Source organism: Tachysurus vachellii, chromosome 22, assembly GCF_030014155.1.
Source record: "Tachysurus vachellii isolate PV-2020 chromosome 22, HZAU_Pvac_v1, whole genome shotgun sequence".
NCBI lineage: Eukaryota > Metazoa > Chordata > Actinopteri > Siluriformes > Bagridae > Tachysurus > Tachysurus vachellii.
In genome coordinates this window covers 3,906,763-3,923,048 of record NC_083481.1, presented here as the reverse complement: position 1 = coordinate 3,923,048, position 16,286 = coordinate 3,906,763, and the positions used below count along the sequence as shown (strand labels likewise).

Sequence of the window (16,286 nt, the reverse complement as noted above, 5' to 3'; positions counted from 1 at the left end):
TCCCCCTTTTTTCTCTAACAGACTTCTTATTATTATTACTTGTTATGCACTCCTTGGCCTATTTAATAGGAACACCCCTACTTTGATTAGACGTACAATTATCTAATCAGCCTATCAGGTGGCAGAAGTGCTATGTGTAAAATCCCAGCAGGACTGGACTGCAGTGTGGTCATCTTCTGTTACTGTGTTTTCTGAGATGCCTTTCTGCTCACCGCAGTCATATAAAAGACTGCTTACTGGTCTTCTCAAACCAGTCTATGAAAAATCGACTCCATGCCTAAATTCACTGAGCTTCTGAGAGCGACACAGTCTTTCACAAATGTTTGTAGAAGCAGTCTGCATGCCTGGGTGCTTGAGTTTATACACCTGAATTCAATGATCCGGAAGGGTGTTCCAAAACTTTTGCTCATATAGTGTTATGTTCATTCTAGGCACGACATGTGAGGGCAGCTCGATTTATTGACGCTGCTTATCTGTGTGTTTGTCAGGCTGCAGTATAGAACTGCTCAGATGACCGAATGTCTTCAGTGTACTGTCCATCTGTCCAAGATTCTTTAAAAATAGAAATAGTTTTTAACTAGTGGTCCGAAGCAGACTCCGTTCATAAATTTAGTGGCTTCTATATAAGTTCTATACTGTATCTTACTGTGAACCTGATATATAAAAATCTTGAATTTATTTATTATAATGCCCCATCTCCTCTTATATGGGTGGATCTAAGCAGAATTGAGCTAAAACTTCAGGGCTGGAGTGTGCTTCAGGTTGTATAAGTGTGTTTAACGTGTTGGTTCATACTGTGTAGAGTTGTGTCATCAGTCTGTTTGGCCAAGGTTCTTTCACACAACACAGAAGAAATAGTTCTTAACTATTAACTATAGTACTTAACCATATTCTACTGTAAATATAAACATATTGCACCTATCATATTCCATTACCTCTTTTTATTTATATTCATTTCTACTTATTTCACTAATTTTTTTTTGATAAAATCAGGTTGGTCGGTTTGCCTCCTGCCTAGATTTTTCTCCAGGAGTCATCTGCTCGGCAGGAAGAACCCATTAACTGGCCGCTATACGTTAATTGACTGCGAGAAGCAATAGTAATTAAAATTTTTGCTTAGTATAGGAGATGGGGGAAAAAAACAATTCATGAGCTACTTTAGTGAGACGTTATATGCAAAAACTCTTTTAGCATTAGATCCGATTGCAAAGCTCAAGCAACTTGGATGCAGCAAGCATTAAAAAGTTGAAAGAAATGCTAATGTTCAAGAAACTCACGCTTGTGTTCTTGTGATTGTTGCATTATTTGCAATCCCGATAAATATCTAAATATATATATACAAAACCTACAGTAGTTATAATTAACTTCAACATCAGCCCAGAATCTCTGACCATCAAAATAAAGTGCTAATGAGGACACGGTATAAATTATCTCTAATCGGCATGGGGAGAAAATAATAACAGCTCAGGCTCAGAAGCAGGAGCTCGATAATCAAGCGTCTAACCGTCACCTTCCTGTGTTTCTCATTAGCAGCAATCTAATCGAGCTCACGTCTATCGTCACTGCAGGCTGAAACATTACCCGTGCGGAGATATAGCATAAAATAACAAATTGCGGTCTCCTTAGCAGGGTTCCTATGGAAACCGCTAATGAGCCAAATGGGAGAAGAGAACAAAAAACATGTGTAGCATGGAAATGTAACGATGTAGAGTTGAGCTAAGCAAGAAAGAAAAAACAGAGATTGTGAAGATTTAGATATATATTATATTAACACTGAGGCATGACCAGGTCTGACTTCATAATTATTGGCACCCTTTATGACTGAAGCATATACCATAATCTACACGTATCAAATATGTTATTAATGTTTTTATTCAGACCTAAAAATACTGACAGTGTTCAAGGCCACAGCATAATTCACACTGTAGTTGTTATGAGACTTGGCGGTTCTGTTTTCACTGAGTTACTGAAGGTCTCAAGATAAACTTGTGCAACCCTGATAATTAAGTATGCTCCATCTAGGTGAATACGTGACCACACGTTATGATTCATCACTGTCACTGTCAGCCAATCAAAAAAGAATTCTGTCTGCTGCCAAAATGGATTATTCTGAATGTTGCCCTTTTGGAGTGTACCACAGCCAAAATACATGGCACCACCAGAAAGACAATACAATTATGGTTGGACCTTATTGACTGTTGTTGTGATTTTTTTTTTTTGTCTAATGCATTTGGGCAGATCTCGGGCTCTGCTGTTAATAGTTATAAATAAAAAAAATTGAATAAATAAAGAATAAAAAAATAAATAAATTGTTGTTTTGATTGTTAAGGCCAGGATTGTTTTCTCCTGTTGTGTTGTGTCCATGTGGATCATTGAATATCTATGTTATGTCTCTCTTCACAGTGGTAGTTAATATGAAGTTCATAGTAGAAGCTTTTTTCCCTAGACTACTCGGTTCAATACATTTATAGAGTAAATTTAAAAAAAAACAAACATTTTTGCTCTCTGAGATGCTCCGAGTGTTTGTTCATGAGCAACTTAAATTTATCTTCAACCACTAAAATTCAGTGCAAGGATATCAACAGAGGGAAAAACACATGACTAAAACACACTGAAAGCCAACAGAGTCCTGACCCACAAATTAGTTTTTTCGAAAAGGTCCGATAAGCAGATTTTATCCATTTCTAATATGTACTAATATTACTGCACCTTCTTTTGAATAACTTAGTACTCATATGTAAAATATATAAGATGTCAAATATTTATATTTTCTATGGTTATAAAAATGTACAGTATACACAGTTGTAATACACAGTACATACTAGGCACAGCTGTAAAGAACTCAACTGCACCTTTGTAAATCATATATATTTGATATATGATTTACAATATGTACAATATGATGATAATATTATATACAATATGATAAGATATATTTAATTTTTTTTAAATAAAATTATTTTTATTTTTACCCTTAGTCTACGTATTTTCCCCCCTATTTTTTGTGTTTATGTATACACTGTTTAGTAGAGCTCCTGTAACCACAACAAATTCCCTGTGTGTGTGTGTGTGTGTGCGCGCACTTAGCTAATAAAGCCGATTCTGATTCAAATGTCAGACTGCATCACACCAGGCTGTTTTCAGGTTATAAAAACTCTGGTGTGATCACACGATCTTTGAGAACAAGAACTGAAAGAGAAGATGACATGACCGCTCACAGAGATTTGTAGCGTGTCAGGCGCCTTAGGATATTATGTGGAAATGTTTTTCTTCAGTTCAACTTTACTGTCATCATAACCTGACTTTGTCTTTGAGGAAAATCAGAGTACAGGCTTACAAGAGATTAAAGACAGAAGAATTTACTCCACATCAGTGTGTGATTACAAAATGGGGAACCGGCACATGAGATTGAAGTTGACTAATAAACAGGAAGTGGAGTGCCACAAGAGGAAAATTTCTACTGTTATGAAAGAGCTCCGAAAAACTAAAAGAGAGCAAGAAACAGTAGTGTACAGTATATGAGTGACATTATTATCCAGCATCTTTGTTCAATTGCAAAACTTTGGAACAACTTCCATCCAAAAACATGATAAAGTGACACATACATACATACATACATACATACATACATACATACATACATACATACATACATACATACATACATACATACATATATATATATATATATATATATTCTCTCCTTTTTTCCTCACCTCAAAGGTCCTTTTTCTACATTATGAAGACTAACACGTCATCTAATATTACTTTTTAAGACATGAAATTGCCCTCGCTTCTAGTAGAAATCATTTTCAATTAAACTCATGTACATATCCTCTAATTCTTATTTTTCCTTCAACCTCATCTGTAATCCTTCATTCCAGAGGTGTAATGGGCTACTTGCATAAACACTTTATACCAAACACTTTAGATCTTAATTAAGATCAGTGGTGGCTCAAGTGGTTAAAGCTCTGGGTTGTTGATTGGAGGATCATGGTTTAAGCCCCAGTAACGCAAGCTGCCACTGTTGGGCCCTTGAGCGAGGCCCTTAACCCTCTTTGCTTAGGTGGTGCTGTATCATGGCTGACCTTGTGCTCTGACCACAACTTTTAAAGTTGGGATATGTGAAGAAAGAATTTCACTGTGCTGTAATGTAAATGTGACAGAATAAAATTTTCTATTCTAAAGATGACAATTTGTGCTTCCAGCTCGTCCACTATAACGTTGCTATTTTACACCTGGTGTCTGCAAGAGCTCCTGAAAATAAATAAAGATCAGTGAAGTTCAAGCTCATGTGATTTGGGAAGCACTATGGAGGGATGAAAACACCTCTGAATAGAAATCAATATCTAGTTGAATGTTAGATTGGGGGAAAAAAACAAAAACAAATATTAGCTGTGCTTGTCTCACTGTACTGCCAAATGTAATGAAAATACATCATGGCCCTGAGTGCAAGTAGTCCATTATACTAGGTATCATGATATGACATTGTGTGGTTATTCGTCCTCGACTTCTGCATACTACATTCATACATAAACCTGTCCAAACATACTGATATATAGATATGTATATAAGTATATTTTCATATATTTTCTTCCATAAAGTACCTTATATCTATACATTATCAAAAACTTACAAGGATTTAAATGATAGAAAACAGGTGTGGGTACCTGTGACCTGCCACACCTAACTATAGTGCTGTAAAGTTTGTTACAGAAAACAATCAAGACAGTTTATGTAACATGTGATGCGTCACTGATGCACAAGCTGTAATTAATCCAACACAAAAATAAGTACCAAACTGTATTATTGCTAGTCATGGTGGTGGGATGTTCAACAGAACATTCCTCGTATACGTGTCTGTGTGTTATATATTCAATCCAACTCATTTAGATCCAAATAAGGTCTAAGGATGACTCCTGAATCATCTACATTCACTTTCCCAGGTGAAAAATACAAAATAATGGTGGTGATTACTGACCCCTGAGGGTCTCCCAGCAGTAACAAGCAATGCAACATTTTAGTACTTTTTTAGCATTTTTTTTTCCAGTAGTGCAGCAAACAAAAAAAAATAAATAAATGAGAAAAAAAAAAAAAGATAACGAGTTAAGGCTTAAATCAGTACGAGAGCACAGCATGTTTCTGGTTGTCTCCTTGGATAAACGGCTTGTCCGAGTGGTCAGGTTGGGCCTGCTGATCGATGGACTGATAGGTGTCTCGGTTCTGGGTCACTGTCGGAAAACCTGAGGAGGAAAAGGAAGAAGTTTCTCCTTAATCTGCAAGATTTAGACTAAAATAAACCTGAATGAATGCTGCTTCTAATTCATCAGAGAAAAAACTAGTATGATCATGGACATAACAAATAAAAAAAAGTCCACACAATAAAAAAAAAAAAAGTCCACACAATTAAAAAAAATAACTGTAGCGCAAAGATGGATTTCAAAAAATGTGAGAGTTTCAGCTTCCTGCTTACGAGTTAAGGCGTAAAAAGCTTAGGCGTGATTACACCTATACTATATACAGTATAAAGCCTGATTGTCTTACTGAAGTGTTTTTTTTAGGAAGAGACAGCTTTTTAAAAAATATATGTATAGAAAAAAAAATCTTTTATGATGTAGTTAAGAAATTAACTTTTTTTTTTGTCAATGATTTTTTTTTAAATTGAGCTTGTTAATCATACATCTTTAAAAATAATATTTAAAATTTAAGTTTACAGTGTTAAGATTTGGCTAAAAAAAAAATCACAAAAAAGACAGGAACTTAATTAAGCCAAAGACTTTTAAACGCTAATAAGAGTCGACAAAATTAGCCAATCACAGACAATTACCGATGCTCGCATCAGTGAAAAGTGAAATGAAGTGAGAAGACATAGAGTAGAATTAAATCAATCGAATAATGAGGTTAGGGCAACTTAAATTCTACTAAAATACTACTACTAAACTTCTACTAAACTTCCTAAAAAACAGCTTATTTTAGCTGCTATTGCTAGCGAGGCCTAACTAGCTAGAACATAAAATTGTGTGTTTAACATTACGGTAGAAAACCGGCTCTTTTTTATTTATTTGTCTTGAACAATCTGACAGCGTCTACTTTTCCCTGCCTAATTTATATTAAACCAGTATCTTTGTATTAAAAAAAAGAACAACTTTTTAGAGGTAAAAAGTAAAAAAGAATTAAATTCTATTAAGCATATCACAGAAATAAAATGAATTGTATGTGTATTCATTTGATAAATAATAAATAAAATAAATTCACAGTCATAAAATGAACGATTACTCATCTTCTTTAGTATGATTTATTAAAATACAGCTTAAAATAAATTAGAAAAAGAAAAAAAAAAAAAGAAAAAAAAACACTGAAAACCAAAAATAAATAGCATTTCATTTGCAAACATTTTGCATTTTTTTTTTATGCTTTTTGTGTAACATTACACTGTTATATGGTTATGTTGTGTAAAGTTTTAATGAAAACTTTGATACTGCTTGTTCCTCAACAACCCTTAACTCTAATAATAAAATCGTGTGCAACTTGCATTTGACTGCAAAATAAAAACCTAACCAAAAAAAAAATAAAAAATCAATTTGCCTGCATTTGACTAAAACTTGTGACTCAAAATTTCTGACGCTCCCTCACCTCAGAAACGAAGAATGTCTCCTCGACCCTGTGTACAGCACGATGCCGTCCGACAAACAGAAGCATTTCATCTTATTTTTTACTTGAATTTCATTTGTATCAATCAACATACAGACCCAGTCTGTTAACTCTACAGCACCGACTACACACTACGCAGGGTTTATGAGGTAAATTTACTTCATTACAGACAGCTCGACAGATTTTTGCTAAAAAACATTGAGATCTCTGTGTTTCTTCCCAATTTGTAGCTCAAAGCCGGAGTTCGAAGGTCAAAAATGTGAAATTCCAGAGAGTTTCAGCTTCTTACTTGTACTTTTCACATATGGTGTATAAAGCTGAGCTGTGATTATTACACATATACAGTACAAGCCTGATTGTCTTAGTAACACATCTGTCTCAGCAGCACACGTTCTACTGTTTCAACACAAAGTGCAGGAATATAGAAAGAAATTCTAAAAAATTCCATTTTAAATGCTCTTTCACAGCTTTTCTGATTAAAATGTTTCATTTAAAAACCTCATTATAGACAAACGCTTTATTAGATCTGGCTAAAGTGCAAATCTTTAAAAAATATATACTGTATATATATACACACACATATACATATATATATGTATGTATGTATGTATGTATGTATGTACGTACGTATATATATTTCAACTGTTTTTGATGTTAATAGATGGAAATTAGCAATAATGTGTTTTTATTTAATATCTGAGAATATTTTATTTTTTAGTCAAGATTTTAGGTTTCTAGCTATGAGTCTCAAACAGACATCAATCAAGCATGATCAGTTAACATGTTATCTTGCAATTTAACACGTTATCTTGTTTATCTTGGGTTGTTGTTTTTCAAGCCACCAGGTTTTATTCTGTACATCACATTCCCTGGACCGGACAGAATGCTCGGACAGATTTGTGAGAAGAGTTACAACCTTAAACGATCAGTTCCATCGACCAAACACACTCCCTCAACCACAGTCACACCCACTCTCATACACAGACCCACAAAAACGCAACCATGCACACACTCTCATACACACACCCACACTGACACAGACACCCACTCTCATACACACTCACTCCCTCAACCACACACAAAGAGATACACAGTCACACCAATGCTCATACACACATACACACACAATGACGAACACAATAAAATAATTTATGGCTCACAGAAACAACGCGTCTGATCAGTTTCAAAAACACAAAAACAGAAATGAAGAATAAAGAGAGGCTTTCAGTAACGTCGGCCAAGGAAAGTGGTATCAGCGCTGTCTGTGGTGCAACGACTGTCCACTGATGTCTCCAGGTCTGACAGGAAGAGCGATACCAAGATGGAAGCAGACAGGTATATAGACAGACAGACAGACAGACAAACAGAGAAAGCAGAGAAGCATGAAAACAAAACAGTGAGGACAGGTGACTGATAACGGACAGGTAAAAGCAGACAGCATTAACACTAGACATTTTATATACGTGTGAATCTGTATATCTCTACCTGTATAACTCAGGGATGGAAAAAGAAATACACAGACAGTAATTTACAGCTGTGCTCTGGTAGTTTTAGCTTTGATAAGCTCAGTCAGATTATAAAATAAAAGCAGACCTGCCAACCCTGAAGAGAAATAAAGGGTCTATTCCTTGGAAATCAGGGCAGAAAAACTTAGTAAAGCTGTGGTAAAATAAAAATAAGTAAAAAATATAAAAAATACCAGTAGAAATCGCAGGAAAAGTTTGTTTCACAGCTCTGAACTTTTATTTCCTGAACCAAATGTTCAGCATTTTTTTACCCTTTTCGTTGTCCATAATGTCACTGCCTGTCTGATAAATAAGCTGATCTGAACTTTATACTTTGCTTCACAGATGTTAGCTCACATTAACAAACACATAAACTTGACTTGTCCAGAAAGCAATGACACCGTTTCAAGCGGGAAATTTGAGACTAGAGATTACTAGTGCAAGACGTGAAGAAGGAGGCGGGGCTTCCATTGGGTGTCAGTTCATATCGGAAAGTTTAAAATACCGCCTATAATCATAATAATCCTTCTGGTTTTATATGTCAAATGTCGTAACTGCTTGAGTTTCTGATGCAGTGTTGACTGATGCGTGTACATCAGACTCTGCTATGCAAAAGTTCCTTAAGATTGGAAGGTCTGCAAAAGTTTGTATCCAGGACTGTATGAAATATTTCATTTATTTATTTATTTTTAACTAGTACCTTGTTTTCCAGTCCTAGTCATGTGCAGTTTGTTGCATTTCTCTGCTCAAACTGCTCATGTGACTTTACTCGTTAGTCTGTCGTTAAGCCGTGAGCTGAATCAGGTGGGTTTTTATTTCAAACAGGGAAAAGAGCCAGAAGTGCTGCACGACTCGGATTAGAAAACAACAATCTGAGTCGACACTCAACCAAAAACAGGATGTACTTACCCGTTTTGGTGCATACTTTTGGCGCTATTTGATGCATGGCAGCTGTATAGTTTGTACATATCAAACAGCTGTGTCGACAAAAACGTGGGTGAAATACGGTAAAGATTAAAAGAGAGTTCCATTGAATCGATTGCAGCATTTACATAGTGCCATGATGAACATATCCTGCCGTGGATCTACTCCCTGGAGGAAGAATACAAACCCATTTAGATTCTTGATCTCTGGGGAATTTTAGCTCGGGCTCGGCATCTGTCTTGTGACTGTCTCGCTAATTCACTTAAGTTCCTCCTTTGACTCGATCCATCTAGTTTCTTCTGCAGTGTTACAAAATCTTAATGCAAATTGAGGAAAGCCAGAAGACAAAGTAGGTCAAAGGAATGTAGCTGGAAGCCACGCTGAAGAGACACCACAGGACAAGCACATGCATCTTAACACATAACACAGTTACAGTTCGCTCACACACCAAAATCCTATCAAAAGCTAAAGACAAGTTGACGTGGAAAAAATCCAATAAAACACAACTGTTGTGCAATTAGTTCTGTTTTCTCTTTGCACATTTGGTCACTTTTAGAAGAAATAAAATGATGACATCTGGAGGAAGGCCCAAGTAAGGAAGTGCACCTCGAGGCCGTGCACTTACCGAAGTTGATGTTGTATTCGCCGCCTCTCTCACGGTACATCTGGTAGACGAAGAAGCAGGACAAAGGTTTGAGGAGGAGGCTGAGGATGGCCATGCCCACGCAGAAGCGGAACAAATCCCCTCCAGGGAACTGCAGCGGGTAAAGTGTAGCAAAGTGGATGATGTCGATCACGATCGTCAACAACAGACCAACCAGGAACTGATAGAAATAACAAAAAGTCAAAAAGTTTAAATATTCTAACTACATCTATCAGAAGAAATTCAATTTCTTGGGGAAAGAAAGAAAGAAAGAAAGGATAAAAAAGTGAGAAAGAAAGAAAGAAAATAGTGAAAGAGAGAGAAAGAAAGAAAGAAAGAAAGAAAGAAAGAAAGAAAGAAAGAAAGAAAGAAAGAAAAAGAAAGGAAGGAAAAAAGGACAGTGAAAAGAAAGAAAGAAAGAAAGAAAGAAAGAAAGGATAAAGTGAGAAAGAAAGAAAGAAAATAGTGAGAGAGAGAGAGAGAGAGAGAGAGAGAGAGAGAGAGAGAGGATAAAAAAGTGAGAAAGAAAGAAAGAAAATAGTGAAAGAGAGAAAGAAAGAAAGAAAGAAAGAAAGAAAGAAAGAAAGAAAGAAAGGATAAAAAGTGAGAAAGAAAGAAAGAAAATAGTGAAAGAGAGCGAGAGAGCGAGAGAAAGAAAGAAAGAAAGAAAGAAAGAAAGAAAGAAAGAAAGAAAGAAAGAAAGAAAGAAAGAAAGAAAGGGAGAATAAAAATAGTAAGAAAGAAAGAAAGAAAGAATAAAAATAGTGAGAAAGAAAGAAAGAAAGAAAGAAAGAAAGAAAGAAAGAAAGAAAGAAAACAGTGAGAGAGAGAGAGAGAGAGAGAGAGAGAGAGAGAGAGAGAGAGAGAGAGAGAGAGAGAGAGAGAGAGAGAGAAAGAAAAAAGAAAGAAAGAAAGGAAGGAAGGAAGGAAGGAAGGAAGGAAGGAAGGAAGGAAGGAAAAAAAAGACAGTGAAAAGAAAGAAAGAAAGAAAGAAAGACAGTGAACAGAAAGAAAGAAAGAAAGATAGTGAAAAGAAAGAAAGAAAGAAAGAAAGAAAGAAAGAAAGAAAGAAAGAAAGAAAGAAAGAAAGGAAAAAAAGACAGTGAAAAGAAAAAAAGAAAGAAAGAAAGGAGAGAGAGAGAGAGAGAGAGAGAGAGAGAGAGAGAGAGAGAGAGAGAGAGAGAGAGAGAGAGAGAAAGAAAGAAAGAAAGAAAGAAAGAAAGAAAGAAAGAAAGAAAGAAAGAAAGAAAGGGAGAATAAAAAAGTGAGAGAGAAAGAAAGAAAGAAAATAGTGTGTGAGAGAGAGAGAGAGAAAGAGAGAAAGAAAGAAAGAAAGAAAGAAAGAAAGAAAGAAAGAAAGGGAGAATAAAAAAGTGAGAAAGAAAGAAAGAAAATAGTGTGAGAGAGAGAGAGAGAGAGAGAGAAAGAAAGAAAGAAAGAAAGAAAGAAAGAAAGGAAAAAAAGACAGTGAAAAGAAAGAAAGAAAGAAAGAAAGAAAGAAAGAAATTGCGAGTCTGATTTTGTCAGTGACACACCATCAGTACAGCGTCTACAGAGTCTCTCTGAGCCATGGCCCACACTCCCACAGCCAGCACACTGAAGTTAGCAGCGAGGTAGGAAGGCGGCAGCGAGGTAATGCAGCCGCTGTGATCACACAAGCACACGTTACACAACACAATTCAGAGCTTTACAGAAACAAGTCACTGGGAAAAGTCCAGTGTGAACAAATGTGCTAGCTGTTTCGTAAGCAACCAGAACACATACAGCCTGGACTTTCTCTACACATCTCAGTCTGTCATTTTCTCTACATTACACGTTACTTTATTTCCATATATTTGGTTTCATTTTTACTTTTATTTTATCTATTTGTATAACAATTGGACGTTTTTTATATATATATATAACGAGGACGGTCGTGTCGTACCGTGTATGATTGTGTACGTGACAAATAATATTTGAATTTGATTTTCTGGTAAAATTAAAAAAATAAATGCAACAAAATGTAAATGTAAAAATGTAAAAAATGTAAATTTTAAATGCAACACCTCACAGCCAACACTTTTCGCAGCGTGTGCTTTATGAAACTAAACCAGGTTCTAATAGATGTATATAGAAGTGTTATTGGTTGCACTACAGCAGACTGGGTATTAAGGATAAAATGATATATAATGTATATGATATTTCTGAGTCAATCAGATATTTGCAAAACTTTAGAGAATGTATCGTGTAAAACTAGTAGGACTAAAACTTCCTTGGAACCATCAAGTTTCATGTCTTCCGTATGTGGTGGACTAAAAAAAAAAAAAACACAAAGGGAAAGCAACAGAAATTCCTCAGGTATGTGAGGAGAAGAATCTCTGAGAAGCCACTTTACACACTCACCAGACTGTCAGGAACCAGTGGACCACCAGGATGGCCTGTAAACACACACACACACACACACACACAGTTTTTCAGATTTATAGAAATAGTAGCATTAATTAGCTTAGATTAGATTCAACTTTATTGTCATTGCACAACGTACGTGTACATTGTGACAATAACATGCAGTTAGATTCTATCCTAGTGAATAGCGGTGTGTGTGTGTGTGTGTGTGTAATATATATATATATATATCAGTGCAATGGAGTGATTTATGTCTATTTGTCTGTTGTATATAAATAATAGAGAAGGAGGAGGAGGGTAACTGCAGCCTTTATACACACTTTTGCACGTGAATAAACAACCAGCTTTAGGTAAAGTTCTGTAAATAAACAACATCTAAAGCAGCTGTAATGAAGGCAGGTTTCTGGTTACATGCAATTAATAAGATGCATCGAATCAAATTACGTCTCATTAATAAAAAAAAGCTCCTGCTTTTCACTTCACGGAAGTTATTATAAGAGACATTTAATGCATTTAGGACAAAACTATTAGCGTGCGCGAGCCAAAGAAATCACACAGCGCGAGAGCGAGATAAAGTTATAAAAGAAGATAAAGGCAGTAAAATTACCTTCAGGTTTATAGCCGGAATTTCCATTTTTATGGCTGGAATGTAAACGCTCAGTATCTACAGGATTGAGTAACTATAAGACTTAAAAGTTTGGTAGAGAAGTTGCACGTGACTCCGCCCTCTGACAGGGACAAAACATCAGACATGTGACAGGGAAATGACTCTGATCACGTGACTCAGAGCCCACCCTAATTCCTCTAATGATCCCTATTCCCTAATCCCTATTCCCTACAATTCCATATGAAATACTCCCTGCGCCCTCCTTCCTTAAGTTAAAGCAAAAAAGGAAATTCGGAATTTAAGTCAATCTAATCTTATCTGTTAATTAAATCTCAAAAATTCTGAGAATAATTCAGAGAAATCATTTTTTATTCTGTCTGTTGGCTTATGCCTATTGTGTGTGTTTGTGTGTGCGTGTGTGTGTTTTTGTGTGTGTGTGTGTTTGTGTGTGTATGTTTGTGTGTGTGTGTGTGTTTGAGTGTGTGTTTATGCATGTGTCTGTTTGTGTGTGTGAGTCTGTGTCTGTGTGTGTTTATGTGTGTGTTTGTGTGTGTGTGTGTTTATGCGTGTGTGTGTGTTTGTGTGTGTGAGTCTGTATGTGTGTATGTGTCTGTGTGTGTGTGTTTGTGTGTGTGTTTGTGCGTGTGTGTGTTTGTGTGTGAATGAGTCTGTATGTGTGCATGTGTCTGTGTGTGTTTGTGTGTGTGTTTGTGTGTGTGCGTGTGTGTGTGTGGTTTCCCAGTGCTCAGGGAATTTAAGCTCATATCGGTGAAGATCATCTTTATAGGTGTGAATTGGAGGTCTGCACTTGAAGTTATGAGTCTGCTGAATTGCACCGTATTTGACATTTTATATTACATCCCAGGATCCCAGCAACAGAAATGACTCGTCCTGTGTGAAATATCAAGTGTGACAACTTAATTTCTGCAGTGTGTCGTGTCGTATCAGCCACGTGTTATTAGAAATGTTTGGAGCACATGGGAGCAGAGAGGCCCAGCTGGGGGTGTCAGAACAAACCAAGACAAATCTCTATTATATACCGTCATCTATATGATAACTATATATATATATTTATTTAATAACGGCACAAAATTCATCAGAATCGCAGCAAAGGCTTGAAATGTAAAGCAGGATCACGCAGGGTATTGAATGAGCCACCTGCGCCGTGGACATACAGTGACAGATCTGATTAGATGAACCACACACGGATTTGTTAGCTCAGTCGGACATAAAGGCAAATTGGGGGAGATTTGGCTCACACCCTGTTGTGTGGCACACGACTGGCAGATGGTGACCTTTGACCTCTTGTCACCCCGGCTATGTAATCTCATCCCTAGGGGATACAGTCTGTCCAGTGTGTTTTGTCATGATCTATTTCAAACAAATGACGGACGTTAAAATTGGGATGAGTCAAATAATCAAAAGGGCTGAAAAACAAATCATCCCTCCTCGTAAATCGTTCATGCGTAGATGATTTTATCATTTTATCATCTCATTCACTGTAGGATTGTAGTATTTTTAAGCAAATTTTTATGCATCTATAAACCAAGGCTCAATATTTCTACATAATTAACAAATCAAACCGTCATGCAGAATATTGTGCACAAAAGCCATAATGTGTTTACTGACTTCTCATTTAGTTTTAAACCTGTTAGACACGTCTTAAACAAGAGAGTGTCTCTCTCTCTCTCTCTCTCTCTCTCTCTCTCTCTCTCTCAGAAAGTCTCTCTCTCTGTGTTTCTCTCTTTTTTTTTACTCTCATGCTTTATACTTGAGAGTGTACTTTACAGTCAAAGCAGGTCCCAGGTGAACCTATTGTGTATATATATATGTGTGTGTGTGTGTGTGTGTGTGTGTGTGTGTGTGTGTGATCTATCACCGTCTGCAGCACCAAGCACAATGCAGCATGGACTGAAGAGATAAAAAATACATCAGAAACAAAAGCATATGAACAGTTCAGAGCTTTGCTGTGTAATTAGAGAAGCCACAAGGTCCAGGAGAATTTGAGTATCATTTGCATGGATTTTTTTGTGTGAAAATATTAACCAGGGTGCAATTAAGTTAACATTGTTCTAGCAAACACTTAGAGATATCGATCGTGGTGGGTTTGTGCTCGGCTCACTGAGAGAGAATGGGATGAGATTTATGTGGCCAGGATGGCTACAGGCTAGAACAGTGTCTGTGTGTGTGTGTGTGTGTCAGACAGAGAGAGAGAGAGAGAGAGAGAGAGAGAGAGAGAGAGAGAGAGAGAGAGAGAGAGAGAGAGAAGTTGACCTAATTTTTACATACAAGATTGTAATGAAAGTGTGAAATATGGGAAAGTGAAGACAGATTGAATAGAATGAAGTGTGAAAATTTTTTTAAAACATCTTCCCACAAAAAAAAAACATTTAAAATGCACTTTTTTCATTAAAGAGGACTGACTTGAAATGTTCTGAAATATGCATGAAGAAAATCATTTCTTGTGATCTAATAGATCTGTTTGTAGTTCAAAAAGGGCCACAGTAGATTTTTCTGTCTTACACAAGAGCTTAAACTCATTAATATAATGACATGGTTTAGATGATGGACATGCACATGGCACCATTCTCAAGGCTCTGGGTTATTGATCAGGAGTTCAGAAGATCAAACCCAAGCACTTCCATTACAAACTGCCAGTGACGGGTCCTTTAACCCTCTTTCATCACTCCAAAACATTGGTATTCAATCTCTTGGAACTTCCCAAAATATTAACTCTATCTCAACATTTCAGTCACAACACTTATTTCTCCTGTATTTTGCCACTTTTTGTTTGTCTCAGTCTCTATCTCTCTGTTTTTTTTTTCTGCACTATTGTTTACCGTCTATGATTATTTGCTTGGTACGTAAAGTGTCTTTGAACTGTGAAAAAAAAGTGCTTTATAAATAAAATATATTAATATAATTAGAATTTTTATCATACCATTTTAATGGACACCCACAAGTGTGTAATATCACTGTGATTGACAGACGACAGAGTGTATGTCCCTCCCACCCTGAAAAAAAATAAAATAAATCACGGCTAGTTTTACTTCTTTGGCTTCTGGTGACAAAAAAAATCATGACAAATCTGTTTCCCATACTCTAAGGTAGAGTTTTTCATATTATTTGCCCTGATACATCTATCTTTTGTCTGTTATAATAGGGCAGCCTGTGTTGTTGCACTGAACGGTCCCCAGAATAATACTCACATTCTCTGCCAGAACAATAGGGGGTGCTCCAGCAGCGTGTTTTGTGTCACGTGTTTTGCGTCTGGACCTGTCGCCTAATTGCCTGTTAATCATAACGTCTACTTATTTCCTCCGTGCTGCATTTAGCTTCTTCGTTTGTCACCTGTTGGTTTAGCCGTGTCGTGTTTAGTGTTTTTTGTTATCCCTGCATTTGGATCGGGTTTTTATCCTGGCCTTTGGCAACTGCATTTCTGGATTTAACATTTGACTTTAACTAAATTCAACATTTAGTTGTTTCTCCCAAGTACAAACACTAGACTAGTAAAACTGGGTCCTTGCACATTAATTTAAACAGAATCATTTACTTTTCTGGCATTTAGCAG

General features: G+C 36.3%; 1 protein-coding gene across 1 annotated transcript; it reads right to left on the bottom strand.

Moving 5' to 3' along the window:
* Positions 1–3,343: 3,343 nt before the first annotated feature.
* Positions 3,344–12,852, bottom strand: agtrap (angiotensin II receptor-associated protein). The gene is made up of 5 exons (XM_060858425.1): positions 12,716–12,852; positions 12,106–12,140; positions 11,259–11,367; positions 9,706–9,904; positions 3,344–5,243 (listed from the first exon to the last, which is right to left on the bottom strand). The coding sequence occupies exons 1-5, from the start codon at positions 12,740–12,742 to the stop codon at positions 5,119–5,121; spliced, it is 495 nt and encodes a 164-aa protein (XP_060714408.1). The 5' UTR covers positions 12,743–12,852; the 3' UTR covers positions 3,344–5,118.
* Positions 12,853–16,286: the final 3,434 nt, after the last annotated feature.

Excerpts from the sequence above, each read along its gene's own strand:
- agtrap (XM_060858425.1), bottom strand. The coding sequence starts at position 12,742 with ATGGAAATTCCGGCTATAAACCTGAAG. Across the intron at positions 12,141-12,715 it reads TTCCGGCTATAAACCTGAAG|GCCATCCTGGTGGTCCACTG; the intron begins GTAATTTTACTG and ends GTGTGTTTACAG. Across the intron at positions 11,368-12,105 it reads CACTGGTTCCTGACAGTCTG|CGGCTGCATTACCTCGCTGC; the intron begins GTGAGTGTGTAA and ends GTGTGATCACAG.